At 37.0% G+C, this 17,045-nt stretch overlaps 1 protein-coding gene across 5 annotated transcripts in view; it reads right to left on the bottom strand.

Moving 5' to 3' along the window:
- The window catches only part of MON2 (MON2 homolog, regulator of endosome-to-Golgi trafficking), a 67,486-nt gene that overhangs the window by 16,894 nt on the left and 33,547 nt on the right, over positions 1 to 17,045 (bottom strand). For 3 of the 5 annotated variants that reach the window (XM_042017879.1, XM_042017877.1, XM_042017881.1), the window contains exons 15-27: positions 16,791 to 16,903; positions 15,589 to 15,693; positions 15,252 to 15,332; positions 15,095 to 15,168; positions 14,926 to 15,016; positions 13,597 to 13,698; positions 11,620 to 11,622; positions 11,315 to 11,425; positions 10,506 to 10,681; positions 7,170 to 7,332; positions 6,390 to 6,683; positions 5,520 to 5,718; positions 3,579 to 4,207 (exon numbers count right to left, since the gene is read on the bottom strand). In XM_042017879.1, coding sequence (XP_041873813.1) covers positions 3,579 to 4,207; positions 5,520 to 5,718; positions 6,390 to 6,683; positions 7,170 to 7,332; positions 10,506 to 10,681; positions 11,315 to 11,425; positions 11,620 to 11,622; positions 13,597 to 13,698; positions 14,926 to 15,016; positions 15,095 to 15,168; positions 15,252 to 15,332; positions 15,589 to 15,693; positions 16,791 to 16,903 — 2,141 coding nt within the window. The remainder of the gene's footprint in view (positions 1 to 3,578; positions 4,208 to 5,519; positions 5,719 to 6,389; positions 6,684 to 7,169; positions 7,333 to 10,505; positions 10,682 to 11,314; positions 11,426 to 11,619; positions 11,623 to 13,596; positions 13,699 to 14,925; positions 15,017 to 15,094; positions 15,169 to 15,251; positions 15,333 to 15,588; positions 15,694 to 16,790; positions 16,904 to 17,045) is intronic. The other 2 variants (XM_042017880.1, XM_042017878.1) reach the window with 1 other exon arrangement.

The following is a 17,045-nucleotide window of genomic DNA, read 5'->3' on the forward strand; positions in this document are numbered from 1 at the left end:
ATTATATAAGTCTTGTATATAGATCTCACCCACATCATCTTTAAGTTCTACTTCAATAAACATTTAAATCTCAGAAGTAAATCATAGAAGGCTTCAAAAAGTAGTTAAAAGAATGTCATATAGAAAGGAATGTAAATAAAATGAGAATTATATGATTTGGTACAGCTGAAACTCATAATCTTGCTTTAAAATGGAAAACATTTCAGGAACAGTGGTACTTACACTATCAAAAAAACTCAAACCCCCTGTATACTACAGCAGTAAAAGACTAGAAGACGAGTTCTAATGAAAAATAAAAAGACAACAAAGAACAAAACAAAGGCTGTAAAATGGGCTCAACATATGGAAGCCTGAAAGGAGACCCAAAGCTCCTTTCTGTATCCATGTTCTTGAGTCGCAATGTCCTTTGTTAGTGGAATCACATTATAAAATACCTTTATTCAACTAGTCAGGGGTCAGTATGAAAAATGTTACCATATTTTTATGCTATTCAAAATGCAAAGTTGTTCCACAACTTCTGAGAAAATCAGAACTGACTCAGGTCTTCCTATATCAGCAAAGGACCTGATCCTACACGCAAACACAGAGACGTGTTTTATTTCAAAGACTGCAAATATTTACATACTCTTCTTTAATGCTTCTGTGTGTACTCCTGAGAGTATCAATTGATTTAAAGAGAGGAAGAAGGTACTCTGGCCTAAAGCAAAACCATCTGACAGATGGCCTTTGCTTCACATCAGCGCTGGCTGGCTGCCTTGCCACGTGAACTGTACTGTTTATACAGCCAAGAGGAGCAATCACGCAACTTCACAGAACTTACTCATGTCCGAAAATACTTTAAGTAATGTTTTTAGGAACTTCAGTGCTGTTGTGTTAGTAACATAAGCATAGGTGGGATGGGAGGTTTGAGGTACCATCTTATGGAAGTCGGTATTTGCAAAGGCTTGCAACTGCGATGGTAACCTGCTCACACTGGGAGTGGGGAAGGGAGATGTTGTACTTTCTCATGCGGAGTTACTGCGTTTGTTATTGTTTAGAAACCTTCAGCTACAACAGTTTAACATCTTGACAAGAACAAGAGTATAATAATGCGCAGTTTTTCCTCATGTTAAAAACTCTGGTAACCCCTTCTTTGAAAAGCCCTAATGCCTGCAGCCTTTAGAAACTAAGATCACCTGGATAAGGAGACTAACAAACAGAAAAATCTGAGATGAATAGTGTCAGAGACTGAAATATTATAGTTTATTACTTAAACATTTTCTTAAAGGATTTTTACAACTGTATTACAGAAGCTGCAGAGAAGACCACTGCACCCTGAACAGGCCCTGACTGAGGCCTTACACTGCTCGCTGATGAAGACAAAGTAACAACTCAGGGCTGGGGACATTCACGGAGCACAGCCTTAACACCTCCAAGGCGGAGACCACAGCCCCAGGGCTATCAGCTGCCAGGCTCACACAAACCCCTCAAAGCAAAGGGTGGAGGAAGGAGAGGCTTTGGGTACCTTGGAAAAGCCTCTGGTCAGAGGTGCCGTGACTGCCCATCCTCCACTGTGCAGAGGAGCCCAGCTGAGGGGTCCTCACTGGGGAAGGGGGGGAAGCTTATCCACAGCAGGAGGGGGTGACATGGCCCATCACAGGGGCCCCCCTCAAAGGGGTCCCCCGACCTTGCACTAGGAGCACCAGAGATGATGCAACAGACCCTCAGTGTTGCAAGGGACAGTGTCAAGTTGGCCCCTGGCGAGGGGAGACATGTGGGCGTTTGCACCTGGCCCAAAGTATACATTAATCCACGGGATTCTGCACTCTGGCGTGTGGTGTGGTGGCATGTGGCGGCGTGTGGTGGTGTGGCCATTGCGGCGATGGGGGACCCTGACCACCAGCAGATCAGATGGAGGGGAGCAACGAGATGTCATCAGGACCCTCGGATGGGTGATCTGCTTCCACCTAACCCCTGTCACCTCTTCCTGTTCCCCCCAGCCCCCCATGCACACTTCTTTTCCTATTCTTCTCTTTCCCTCTCTACTCTTAAATAAAATACATCAATTTTTTGGCATCAACATCTAACCTCGTTTGGTTTTAATCTCATTTCTGGGAATATTTTGAACCTTCTGAGTTCCTTCCCGTTTATGCACAGAGACTTAGCTTGCTTGGCTTTTCTGGGTTTAAACCGGATCGTAACAAATAGATGGACTGATCAAATGGGGAAAACAGGATTTGGGCAGGACCGAGCTGCTGGAAAAGGGAGGATAAAAAAGGGTCAAGCCTGACTGGAAAAGGATGAAAATGTAGTAGACACGACTGGTTTTAAAACTTCATGTTATTTATATACCCACATACAAAACTAAGATTTAATACCAGCTTCTATCCAAGCAAACCAAATTGAAGTTCAAATAAAATAATTTACTCCATAGCATTTCCATGGCAGGGATGGTTGGAACTTGATGATCTTTAAGGTTCCTTCCAACCCAAGCCTTTTTATGATGCTATTCTTATACCTCTATTTTCAAAATACATGAATGAATATTTCTTAAAACCAGTAACTAAACTAACAAGATAATGATCCTGCCTTGTTCGAGATAAATCAGCCCATACTAAGCAAAAAAAGAAATCAAAACACTGAATTGCTGCTCATTTGGTAGCCACCATGTGTTCTATGAGCTAAATGGGGCAGGATACTGACAGCAGCAGGGGGGAAGTATGACCACATAGTTAGGCAAAGTAGTCATAACATGAAAGCCCAAAGGGAATGAAGTCAGGTCACATGGATATTTTAATTCTGGCACTTTCCAAGTAACTTTTTTTGTGGGGTTGTTTTTTTAAAAGTCGTGCTTAATATAAATACATGATCTCATTCATTATCAACTCTGCTTCTTTTGAACAAATAAGTTTTGTGAATGAGCACTGAATTTTGCAAGGAGATTTCACAAAGGCAAAAAGAAAGAAGCAAGCAGTACTCTTTTCTGGTTTTCAGCTTTCCAGAAAAAGAGCACCCTCATTTGTTGTTCGTAGATTCATTTGCATGAAGGGTGCTCTTTGAGGATGAGTTCTATAGTAAGAATTTCTTAAGCAGAGATGCAGCATTTTCCTTAAATAACTGATTAATAAGAGGCAAGAATGTAGGTAATCTGCCAGAGAACCTTCTATATTTTATGCTTTGTGTAAACTGGAATTTCTCATGATCACTGTTCTTTTAGACTTTGTTCATGGCAGCACATGGACATCATATAGGAATACTTTTTGTGGGACTGTTCCCCCATCTCCATGTACAGATCTTCAATATCAACATCAACAGTACTTCAATATTAGATGGACAAGTAAATGGCTACAAACACAGCACAACACTTAAGGTATTTCTGCAATCAAGCAAAAATGCATTTCATAAAGATTACACCATTCCTTTCAATGCAGAGCATCTATTTTGCAGCAGGAATGGAGATCTGATTGTTATAACACAATACACTGTGCAGTTATAAATAAGTTAAAACATCGTGTTTAAATCACCACACTGTAGCTCTATAGAGAAGAAGTAGGACACACTGTAGTTTACCTTTCACACACTAAAAGTTGCATTATTACCTTTTGTAAAACATCTAAAGCTGTAAGCACCGCTTCCTGTAAACTTGTCAAAATTGCTTCAGTGTAAGATGGAAGGATGAAAGGGGAAGCATCTGAACTGATTGGAACTGAAACAGCACCATGCAATATGACACCCAGCTTTTGGAGATCATCCATGCTGAAACCAGTTTTGATGTGTTGGTAAAGAGCTGGGAATATTTGAATTAAAGCTGTAAGGAAAGGCTGGCTGGGAATGAAAGTCAATTTATCACAAGTAATTGGAGGCCTTGTACTTTCTGAACCAATCCTGTACCAGCTGTTCCAGGCTGCCCACCAAAGATTCAAATCTTCAATCTCATCTGTTACTACAGGAGGTTCAGATCCATTGTATCTTCCTATTCTTTCTCCTATGGAGTCAGTTCTCATGAATGATCGGCCAAGACTAGTGGCAGTTGTTGTCCCTACCACCAAAGGTACAGAAACATTGATGGCAGGTGGTGTCTCAGGCTTCTCAGAGTCTCGAACAGGAGAAACAATTTGTAGGATCTCCTGGAAGCTTTTCAGAGCAGCCAAGGAAACTTCATTATTTTTGCTAAGTGCTGCTGATTGGATGTGATCAAGAAGAACATCCCAGGCTTGGGAAAAGTCTCCTATTTAAAAAAAGAGAGAGGAGAGAAGAAACATCAATTTGGAACTTGCTTCCTATTCCCATTCCCACCCACCCTGCCTCTCTAAAAGGCTGCTCATGTACTTGTTACACAATACACAGAAATTTCAAGAGATTAGGTGGCAATTTGAATGACTTTTATATCAATTCAACCATAACCTGAAAAAATGAATGTGACAGAGAAACACATAAATATGAAGAATGAAACAATATACCTATGTTCATGCTAAATTTGCTAGCAAAAAATCACATACCACATCCCACACCAGTAAAATACGTTTTCTTCATTCAGTATAGTGAAACAGATTTGTTCTTTACATACCAGATGTCTGCTGATTTCAAGAAGGGTTAAACACACATAAAGAATTAAGGGCCAAATCCATACTCATGCAATGTATTTAATAAACAATTGGTTTTAAAATGCTCTGATAATTGTACTGTGGAAAGATTTCATTTGAGGCGTTTGAGTTTTTCATTAAATTTAGCCTTAACCTTCAATTTTCTATATTACTAATTACAAGGGTTTGAATAATTAAAGTAGTTCTGATTTTTTTATTCAGTTTTAACTCAAGTTTAATATAGCTTAAATTCTACCACATTTCTGCAAATGACTAATACACTTACTAGTTGTTAATATGTTGATACCTGTATCACAAATGACCAAAATTAAATAAAACACAACTTATATCCAGTTAATATATATTAATTGTATACTATGGGATGGCAAAGCTACATTAATCTAATGACGACTTTTCTTTGTAAACATTCTCTATTCCTTTTACACTTTTTCCTTGTAGAAATTACTAAGCTATTGTAAAATATTACTACATACAGCTGAACAATGTAAATGTTCAATACTCCACTGACTTTACAGGTCAGTTCTCTTTACATGCTAAGAGTACTGTTAAATTTGACTGATGCCATGGAAGAGTTCCAGGCAAGTGTTGAATTCCCTTAGAAAGACAAAAGGAAAAGCATGTTCTGACAAGAACAAAGAAAAGACAAATTATTATTGTTATCAGTCTACTATAATTTAAAGCTATTTAGCACCCAGAATTGGGACTGAATTGTGACTACTGAGATTTAATCTCAAGTACTGTGATACAGAAGAGGAAATCTGTAGTTACAATTTTTGGCTCTAAGGAACATGAATTAATAACTCCATAATTTTCATAACATTTGAGGTGAGACAACAAAAACCATTTTTGAGCTAAGATTAAGATTCTTGCCCAGTACTTTAACTGAAAAAAAACACACAAAAGCAGAAAGTTTATCATTGTGTCTATAAATTTTACCTAGAGGCTGCAGTAAGTATCTCCTAGTGTTAAATATTCTTGCAACTCCAGCCAGTGTTAATACCCATGTCTCGGCCCACTGTTTCTCAGCTGTATCTCTTGAATGATGAATGAGAATGTTGCCTCCTCCTGATTCAATCTTCTCTTTGTCAGCTGTCGTAGAAGATTCTCGAACCCTATCCAACAGGTGAAATAAAACCTGTAATAGCCAGGAAAAAAGAGGAAAAATGCAACTTTTCAAATAACATAGCTGTATTCATAGTAAACCAACAAAAAATAGTAATTCTTTCATTATCCTTTCAGTCACTGTGTCACTGAAAATTCCCTTGCTCTAAAATAGTCTCTGCAGCAGCCAAGATTAACAATCAGTCAACCCATGATCACTTGAGAAGGGCTGGAAATAACACAATCAAACCCACCAAGAACAGTGTCAGCACCAAGAGAACGCTAATGCCAGTGGGTCTCAGACACTTCCCAGCTACAACAGGCAGGCTCAAATATAGCCTAAAGTTTCCATAAAGCACAACAAACATCACTGTGACTTAGAACACAGCATCTGACAGACCCTCTTGAAAGATTCAAAACAGAATGCAAAGCAAGGCTTCATCTAATGCCCTATCAGCCCAATCACATGACCCTCAAACATCTCCATTTTCTCTCAAAAAATGTAAGTCATTCATTCTTGTAGGAAGGAAACCATCTTTCTATCAAACTTCTGAGTAAAAAATAAATAATTAGGATATTAAAATTATATTTTAAAAGTGGCTTGTATTTTAAAAGTGATAATAGTTATTAAATAGTGAATGGTCAATGGTTATTAAAACATGAATACTCTTTACAAAACCTTCAATGGAAGCTTACACATCATACCTTCCATATTACTGTGTGCCACGTTGAATGCTGCAGTAAAGTTCCATGAGCACCAATAGTAGAAAACAACGTCTGCCCAGCGCTCTTTCTAACTGCAGGTCGGGGATCCACACACAGTTCTCCAAGTTTGGCATACAGGCATAACCAAAGACAGTCAAATGGTGATGCAGGATGAAAAGGTCTGTTCAGCATCACTCCCTTTTCTTCTGCCTGTTTTTGCAACACTGCTTCTTCTTTGTTTAGCTCCTTTTCAATTATTTCACCTCTTTGGAAAAAATAATCTGAAATATTCCACTACAAAATAAATAAGACATATGGTGTTGTACAATAAAAATAGGGTAATGCTCTTGGTGATCATGAAATAAATTGCCTCATTTTCAGAAAGCATTTTGCAAAGTACATCAAGATATTAATTTCCCTATACTGAAGCGAGATCAGCACATAAATATTGCGAGGCCCAAAAATTACTCTTCTTTCAGATTTTAGGCCCCAGTTATAGGGGGCACAAAAAACACATATTAAAAATAAGATACTGATGAATATGGTTACAGTGCAATTCTATTTCTTTTACTAAGCCTGGAATCATGCAGATTAAAAGTAAGTTGTGCTCTCTCAATTTACCTATGATTCCAAATGACAGCATGGGAGTTCAGTAAGTACCCAAAAGCTAGGTTGTGGCTTTCATTTGTATAACTGACTACAGATAAGTTTTCATTAAAAAAAGAAAAGAAAAAAATGAAAGCCAGAAGCAGCATCACTGTAGGTTAATAAAAAACTCACCAGCAAACCAATGGAAGTTAAGCTAATATTTAGCTCTTGATTGTGAAGTCCAAAGCTTCCTGCAACTTCAACAACTATCTGCAGACAAGTACATGGCATTGTAGGAAGGAAGTCTGTCACAACCAGCTGAAGACACTGGAATGCAGTCCGTATTAAGGACTCTCTTAAAAAAACAAAATAACAACAAAGCAGACACACACATTCATTTCACATTTCTTCAAGAGCACAGAAATGTTTTGAATACAATACAGGAGACAGCATTATTAAATACAAAAAGAAAAAAATTAATGTAATGTTTTTGAGAACAATTTACACCATTTTAAATGGGTTTTTTGGGATATAACTTTAAGTTGAAGCTTGAAATTCTAATGAAGTATTTTACTCCATGTTAACTACCTAGTGGACTTGAAGTTTAGACTTTCCAGTGGTCCTTAGGTAATTTTATATAATGAAGTCAGCTTCTCTGTCTTAAGAGTTCTAAAACTTGCTAGTTCAAATGTGTTAGCCAGAACACTATAAAAAAGCCACAATGGACAAAATAAAGCTTAATTTAAGCATGATAATCTTCCAAAGAGTAAGCTGTTCTGAAGAATTTCTTGTATCAGCAGTTACAAATTACTTCAAGTATGCCAAAGAGGTGGGCAAAATGTGTTTTTATTTATTACGAAAGATGCATGCTAACATAACGGTGGTCTTACTTGCTTCAATACTACATTAGATCAGACAAAAACTTTTCAAAATATCTGCCATTAAATAGATCCTTAATCATTACTTTGCCTTCAGAATTAGATTCTTAATAGAAACATAAAAATATAGTACACAAAAGGTTTGAAAGAAGGAGTTCTCAGAAGCAGCAAGGCCATTTACGACTAAAATCTTGTTTAGTGATAGACAAAATGAATGAATCAAAAGGAGTGGTAGAGTGCAGATAACACAAAATAGGGAAGCTGCATTTAAATTTCACTGCAGGGTTTTTTCAGTGTTTAATGTATAACATAAATAATTTCAAATCTTTGTAATACAGAAACTTGATGTCCTTCAGGATATATATCCCAGAAGAGAATTTCAGACTATAGGTATGTCAGTTACCTATTTCAGAATTACAAATGCAGGGTTTTTTTCTGATTAAATCAAGATCAAAATCAGAGGTGGCTCATTTCCACTGTATTATAAGAGCCAATATAATACAGAAACCAGAGGAAGACACAAGAAACTTCACACGGACAGTAATGGTATAACTAATAATTCTCTAATATGATGCATACTGCAGAGAAACATCCATCCTACCATGTAAGATCAAAGTATTTATCATTACTATACCAATGCAGGATCTGCTCACACAATACTTTCCCCCATACTCATTACAGGAGTCTACAAAGTGAAACAGACCCAAAACTGCTGCAGTTCCGCCTCCACTACAAAGTTTCAAAGGTATGTAACTTCAAGGACTCTTAAGAGAAAAGGGAAAGAAGCAGGAAATCATAGTACAATTCCACTACTCACTTCGAAGTATTTAGTTAATGGGAAAGTAACCTCTCTTTCTAAACTTCAAATGCAAGGTTACAAGAACAAATTCAAAACAGTTTTTCCAACTAATGTTCCACACTACTATGTGTTTGAAGAAAGGTTTTGAAGCCCCTCATGCAAGTAGCAACAGCAATAAAACTCTTCAAATTGTAGAACTGTTGGTGTTATAGGTGACCACAAATGGTAACTATAAACGGAAGAAACTTAAGCTTAGTGAAAAATCTTAAGATTGTATAGGGCTTTATCCATGCTTAAAATAAACAGAGGCTTTCCATTGAAAAAGTCTTCAAAGACAGGCTTCCTTTTGTTTGGCAGGCTAGTACTGTACAACCCAGAAGTGACCAAAGTATCAATGGCTTTCAAAACAGCATTTTCTGTATTTGTAACAGCCTGGAAAGTAGTTCTCCAGGAAGGTAAATAGATTTCTGTCCTGGAATCCAGGATGTTCACTGAGCAGAGGGAAGACACTTGTGAAGGAAGTCTTGTGGTCAGTAAGTTAATATTTAAAGTACGATAACAGTATCTGCATCTTGTGCTCACAGCTGTAACTTAGGTAAGAAATTAAGTTCTTTCTTGAGGAAAAGGAAGCATGCTTAATTTTTTCCTACTGTAGTTAATATGATGTGGACAAACAGTGCTATGTAGTTGAAGTAGATTATGCCATATGCTTTGTAGCAGGAGACTACGATATAACACAAGATGTTAGTAACAGCTTGAGGTATCGGCCAGTGAGATATGGGTTTGAGATTTAATGGGATCTGAAGACTGTCTTGGGAAGGAATTTGTGTTGGTTCTCATCCATTACTAACAACAATGAAAATCAAAAGGCATGCAGGAACACATTGCACCAAGTGTGGAAACAACAAATAAAGCAAGCTTAGTTACCAAAAAGAGGATGCTCACAACCAAGTGCCAAAATCCTAGGGAATTTTGGTATGTACTACCACCAGAGCAAACAATGCTGGTCCAAAAGCAAAATCCTTCAAGCATTTGAAGGGGCTTTAGGAGGTTTTTATATGGCCAGAAGACTAAAGTTAAGGTGGGACAAAATGAGAGATATGCCAAGGAGAATTCTACTGACACTAGAGTTATATGATGACCTATCCTGCTGCTAGTCTTGACTAGCACCTAAAAAAATAATAAATCTGGTTTGAATGTGTGGGTATAATTCTTTGTGCTTACAGTTGCAAAGTCAGCTGTTCAATTCACTGCTCATTTCAAAAAACCTCCTTGCAAGTTCATCTCCCACTTTCCTTTGTGGGCAGAGAACAAGTCCATCTCTGCTGGCAACAGAGTCAATTTTGTTAGTCAAGGGATTCACTCACAGCCAGTAAATAATCTTCCATCCTTCTGCTACAGCAACCATTTAGGTAGGAAGGCTTCAAGAAAAAGAGAGCAATCAGAAGATACACACTAGAGACTACTGGAAGATTTAAGAAGAAAAAGAAACAATAGATACTCTGAGCAACAGCTGATTCACACAGAATTATTGGCAAGCACCAGTGTGTCCACCAGATGGTCAAGATCAAATGAAATGGCGCACTGAGTACTCCTCAGTGTATACTGCATACTGGCCACAGGAGAACACAGAGTGGAATAATATTCTGGTCTTTTGGAAGATTAATTCAGTAAAATAAAGTTGCTTCAGGAAGAATTAAAAAGTGTAGTTTTGTTGAGTAAAATTTTTCACAAGCCAAAAATTACAATGAAACTATGATTATTGAAGTGGCTATTAAAGTACAAAAATACAAGCAGAATTGTTTCTACTGTTATCTTACATGAGTTTAATGTTTTATTTCTACCACTTACCCCTGATCACTTTGGATTGCCCCCATGACTCCAAGCACCAATGGCCAACCAGGTCCTAAGCTGTCACCCTGACTCTGTAAAATCTGCAGCACACACTCCAACTGCTTGATCCTGATGTCAGGATGACTAATGTTTGACAGCTCCTTTAGTGGATTCAATAAAAGCAACTGCAGTCTCTAAAAGTAAACAGTAAAGCATATTAAGGATGCTAACATTTAACTGATTCTTAAGTATTTTTATGTGAAGTGAAAACATACAGTACAAATTAAAGATTCATTGAACTAATTCAGTAGTTCACTCACTAATGCTCAAATTCAGAATATAAAGGATCTCTGCAGAAAATCTACTTTCCTGGCTCCTGCTCTCCAGGTTCCTCAGGAAGTAGCTACAGATGCTGTTACAGTTGCATAAAAAGTGTCATGCAACTTTATGCTCACTCAACAGGGCTACACTCAGCTCCCTACTCAAGAGACCTTGGAAAAACTATCCAATGAGCCTCAATAAAAATATTAAAGTGTTTTATTTATCATTAATTGAACAGCTGTAATTTAGAAGGTTAGGCAACACATTTTTTACCTGCCATAGCATCACATATATACTTCTAAACATTCTGGTTTGCACTCTTAAGGGTGACCCATAATTTTTTCTAAGAAATGGACATAATATGCAAGCACCACTCGTTGTTAGGTATTTGAAAAATGAAGGAGGATACTTTATTAGAATGCATGTGGTGTTTCCCTTGTAAACTCAAATAGTAAAGTTGCTTTATCAATGAAGGAGAAAAGCATCTGCTCTTAAACTTACTTTACCTGATTTTGAGATAATGGAGGATCATGTCTGAATGTCAGTCCTGCTTTAATGAGAGAAGTTAAAGCTTCTGCTCCCCATTCTCTCATTCTGGAGTTGGGATGCTGACAGACCTGAAAACACAGCAATGTTTTGTTTAAAGTCACTTTTATTTAACCAAGATTTCAACATATCTAAGATATTAAAAATTGGTATTGTAATTATATTAGAATGTACATACAATAGTCTAAGAATAATACAATAGAACTCTAATGATAAAATTTGGTTTCATAATAAAAAAAGAAATTTATCATTTGGATAGACATACCTTCTGAATAAGGAAGCAATAGGAAGCAGTGAAAGACACAGAAGGAAACATAATGAAAGTTACATATATAATTCAAGTCAATAAATTTTCCAAAATTAATAAACTAACTGCTAATTCTGAAAATGATTGATTAAAAAGCACCAAACAACCCTTCAATAAATGCCTGAGTCTCTCAGGTTTAACTTAACCTAAAGCTACTACAAAACTGGAAGTTTCTCATACTGCTTAACGTAATCAAGTGAGGAACATGACAGTAGCCAGAAAGTGTCTTCTACACTCTCCAAGACAAAAGTAACTACATATTGAAAGTAAAATAAGCCTTACACTCCATTATTTTTAAAACTTGACAAAGCAATAGGGAGCATCTTTAAACTTGAGTTCCAAATGCATACCTTCACTTCTCTTTGTCTCTAAATTCTCTAAGCTTAACACTTTTGCTAATTGCTTTTCTTTAGAACATAAAAATTACAAACATTGTGCATATTCATTTCATAGATAGCTAGTATGAACTGTGCTGTATCTAATACATTCCCCTCAAACTAATATGGGAAGTGTACAGTTTCATTGACCTCTACACAGTTATTCCCACCCACCCTTCCAGCCCCAGCTCTGATGGCGTGAGAACCCAGAGTCAAGTCCAAGGCAGGATCATAAGGCTTTTACTGGTGGACCTTTCTCTTATCAACCACTAGCCAAACTGAAAAGGAGGACAGTGTAGAAGAGCTAGCTTAATTTTTAAAAATGCAGACAGTAAATAGCCACTCTCCTGATTTACTTACATTTTTAAAACTTTATATAAAATAAAGAATTTTAAGTACTTCATGCTCTGATTCTGTCCAGATAACCAGTTCCAGAACCAGGGAACGAGTTATTTCCACAGGCTGTGTTTAATTGAATTATAGCTGATGTTTCCTCCTTCCTTATTGTACCTCAGCAACTTAGGTTTAAAAGGAAATAAGGCAGTACTTTGAAAGAAAATGAAAGACTCTGTATTTCCTACAAAACAGTGGCATATTATCTGCAATGCCCAGGTAACAGACTGAAACAGACTGCTCCCTAGATATCTCAAGATGTGGATGGTGAACCTTATTGTCTTGTAGGGCAAAAAATAGACAAGAGAAAGAGATGCCTGTACTTTACGACTTTAAACCCAGAAGTATCCAAATTTTTTCTCCTAGATAAAGCAATATGTGGCTTCTATAAATAGAGATGGCCAACCCTTGATACTAGTTGAAATAATGCACTGGTGCTAAGGAAGTGTCTGATACATTCTGAAATATGAGGAAGAAAAGCCTTTTCCTTTACCCACTCTTAAACCCTGTTCTTACATTTTACTCTCCTGTATACTTGTGTAGAGAATTAAAACTACAATTACATTCAATCACCTGTTTTTAGTTTTCAATTCAAAACATATGATTTTTTCCTTGATGAAGTATATTTTTTGCGTTGAAGTTAAAATACTAAAGCAATTGAAATAGGATTATGACGTATTTTTATATTTGAACAGTATTCTCTTAAAGAAAGCATTCAAATGTTAGCTTAAATATTTAAAAAAAAAAAAAAAATTCAACTCTTTCTCAGTTAATCTCTTGGCTTCAATCTATCTCAGAATCTTCCTAAATATTTGTACTGGGTGAAACAGTAAAACGTGCTTGTGCTACCTTAATTACAACAATTATATGAAGTACAATTACTTGATCTTTTTAAACATTGCTGTGTCAAAAACATATAAAGACTAATGGCACCATAAAGACAAAGTTAACAAGAGATATTAAAACACTGTAACCTAAATATTAAATTCACTTTTAAATTCAAATCATAATGCATTCGAGTTGCAAAAATAAAGCACCTAAACCAAAAAAATATAATTACAACTTAGAATTTTTTATTTTAAATTAAACGTTGAAAACGTATTTCCACAAGATCTTCATTAATACAGACCAAATTCTAGTACAAGTGATAAAAGCCATTAGTTACCTCCAGAAGATGACCGGTCAGAGGTCTCCAAAGAATCTCAATCCTGCGCATGTTAACTAGTCCCGTTTCCAGTAATTTAGCAACAGCAAAAAGTGATGGTTCCTTAATAAAATAGAATTTGAAGGCATGACTTTGAGGTAACTGAGGCAAGGCGAGAGCATTTTGCTAGGGGATAATTTCTAAATTAAGGTGCAGCTCGTCCCACAGGCCGCGAAGGCTGGGATGCTCCCGCAGCAAGCGCAGTGCCGCAGGAGAAGCCACACAGGGGCAGCAGCCTGACAGAAACCGGAGCACTGACGGTCCTGGCAAAACTCGCGTTTGCACAGTCCTCCCTCCAACCAGCGTTATAACATGTTTAACTAGCAGAACAGCCTTTTCCCCCATTGCAACTTTTCAAGTTAAAATTATATGTGAACAAACAATCTGGAATATTTCATTTCATAATACCCTAATTCTTCATCTTTCATTTGCTTCATAAATGCTCTGGAGGAATATGATAAATTTCTTATTCATCAAATACATATTCAAATATTTCTGGTAAGCTTCTTTCAATTTCATGTTTTTTTTAAATCAACATATAGTCAAAATGACTGTTGCACTGTAATTACTCTCTCTTCCCATTTCTGCTGATTTCTTTTTCTAATTTTCAACTGATTTTAAACACAAACTTTGTTTTTTTTAGTTCACTATCTGTTGCTGTAATAGTAAAATATTGTAAAATGTGTTTTCTGCCTTCGTTATCTGTAGTGTAACAGACTAAGGACAAACTTTCAGAAACTCTCCTCTGGGATTAATTATGACTAGGAGAATATATATTCAATCTTACCCAATCTCAGGGTTTTTAACCTTTCTGGGCTAAAGGTTGTTTACTGAAGCTAACATTAATATTATGGTTTTCCCAAGTAAATATGACTTATCAGGTTTTTTAATATCTAATTTTCAGGCTTTCTCTGAAATATATTGTATGAGAAAATTGAAATGAAAATGAGCATCTCACAGAACATACTGTGCTACTCAGCATCCCTAACCTCTGAAATTATAAGGGTTTTTAACAGTTTCATCCACCCACAATCTTATTAATGGAAACACATGACATTCCTTAATTAACAAAAAGCACAGGAACACAATGAGGATGTTCAGAGAATTTAGTAGCTGTATGAACCATTGAAAACAAGACATTCTCTGGCTCACAATTAATTTTTTAATCTAGAGCATCAAAGGTATTACTGTTTTTAGTATTAGAAATAGTTATCTTAAAGAATAAATGTATAAGTCTTCTGCCTGTTTCACAAAAACATCTAAAAAGAAAATAAACAAGTCTTTTTATACCTTATTGTTTCCATAGGCCATATCCATGGCTTCCAGAGACAAGGAGCAAAGGGCATTTATTAGGTGATGTAAAGACACATCGTCAAGGTACCTGAAAAATAACTGCTATCAAAACACTGTTGAGTTTGATATACAGACATTATTTTACTTATAAGATAAGGTTTCTTACTGTGAGTTTTCAAAAAGCTTTGAAATCATGCTGGATATAGATGGCAGATCAGTCATAACTGCTGTAGTCAGAACCTTGAAAAAAAGACAGAAATATGTCTTACAGATTGCAATAGAAAATACTGCATAATCATTAAGTGAAAAACAATCACGCTTACTGTGCTGGGCCCTTCCACAGCTCTTCCAGGTTTTAATGCACCCCCAACACTAGGCTTCAGTCCCAGAATCCACACAAGATGCTGAAAAACACAAAAAGATCATTTTCAGCAGAAAAACCTTTTCAGTCAGAGAAGAAATTAGCATTATACTCAAGCTAGCCACCAACCTTCCAGCCAAACAGAACTCAAGAGAAATGCTACAGTACTTATTCAAGGCAATTCACAGTACACCATGAGAAGAATCAAAGCTGCTTCTATTGCTCCCTGAGCAACTGAAAACCCAATCACAGCAAAACACCAATGCATAACAGCAAGGCATAAATATTTCCTGTGATACCTGAAGAGTAGCCAGGACAAGTTGCCACGATGTACCAAGAACAGCTCCATGGAAGTGAGCTAAGTTGAGTAATGTCCTCATACACTGGATATTTTTTGATGTCAACTATGAAAAAAAAAACCAACAACAACCAAATAGCCACACAATTTTTATCATTCCACAATGATAGTGTTTCTAGCAAACTTCCAATTTTTACTGAAGTGCTTCAAGATTGCACTTTGTTTGCACTAGTGAAATATATTTTTTTAGAGAAGTAGTTCAGTATTTCTCCTCCTTCTCTCAGTCTTATCTTGGTGGGGCTGTAGATGAGTACTTGAGTGCTGCATCCAGCTCTGAGGTCCCCAACACAGGAAGGACATTGATCTGTTGGAGGGCCAACCAGGATGTTTAGAGGGGTGGAACACCCCTCCTATAAGGAAAGGCTGAGAGAATTGGGATTGTTCAGCCTGGAAAAGAAAAGGCATAGGGATGACTGAATTGCAGCCTTCCAGTACCTGAAGGGAACTTCAAGGACGAATGGGGCAAGGCTATTTACAAGAGCACGTAGTGACAAGACAAGAAGGAATGGGTTCAAACTGAAAGAAAATAGGTCTTGGTATTAGGAAAGAATTCTTTACTGTGAGGCTGGTGAGGCACTGGAACAGGTTGCCCAGGAAGTTGTAGATGCCCCATCCCTGGGAATGTTCAAGGCCAGGCTGGATGGGGCTCTGAGCAAGCCAGTCTAGTGGAAGGTGTGCCTGCACATCACCAGGGGTTTGGAACTAGATGATCTTTAAGGTCCCTTTTCCAACCCAAACCATCTATGATTCTATGATTTGATCACTGCCCTCTCCTCTCAGTTTCACATTATTATCAAAAACGCAAGTTCAAGTACTCCAGCTTAATTGCATTATCTCCACAAAATCAGTTTATCTTAAGTGAACCTTCACACACAGGCACATAACACAGCTGAGATCTAGAGTTTTCCAAATGGAATGGATGGGAACTTCTGAGCTAAAAGTCAGAAAAAAACAAGACTAAGACTTCTTTGCTATTAGAGAATTTTACTGTCCGGTGCTGTTCCAAATTAAAACCTTAGGACAATTAGTTAAGATGGCCATTATTTGTAAGAATGCTGTTTATCTGTATTCTGTTTTTGAGACACACTGAGATGCAGGAAGAAGTAGTTAAGCAAAGTAAGATCACTTACAAACTGTACTTACCATAACTGTTCCCTGTGGCTGAAGAGCTAAGGGTTGCCCCACTGCGACAACCTGCTGGTGAGACTCGCTTGAAGGACTAATCATTTGAACATTCTGTCCCTGAATGGAATATGCTGGAGGAAAATTGAAAAGAAAAAAAAAAAAAATCTAAATTTAAAATCCAGTATTTACTTGTAGTAAGAACCATCTTCTGGCAAATACACTCTAGAGAATTTTTTTTACAGTATTAGCTTTAACGTACCCCACTTTGAGACC

The sequence above is a fragment of the Corvus kubaryi genome, unplaced genomic scaffold, assembly GCF_017639235.1.
Source record: "Corvus kubaryi isolate FWS band 111438036 unplaced genomic scaffold, C.kubaryi_AGA036_p1.0 137, whole genome shotgun sequence".
In the NCBI taxonomy this organism is placed as follows: domain Eukaryota; kingdom Metazoa; phylum Chordata; class Aves; order Passeriformes; family Corvidae; genus Corvus; species Corvus kubaryi.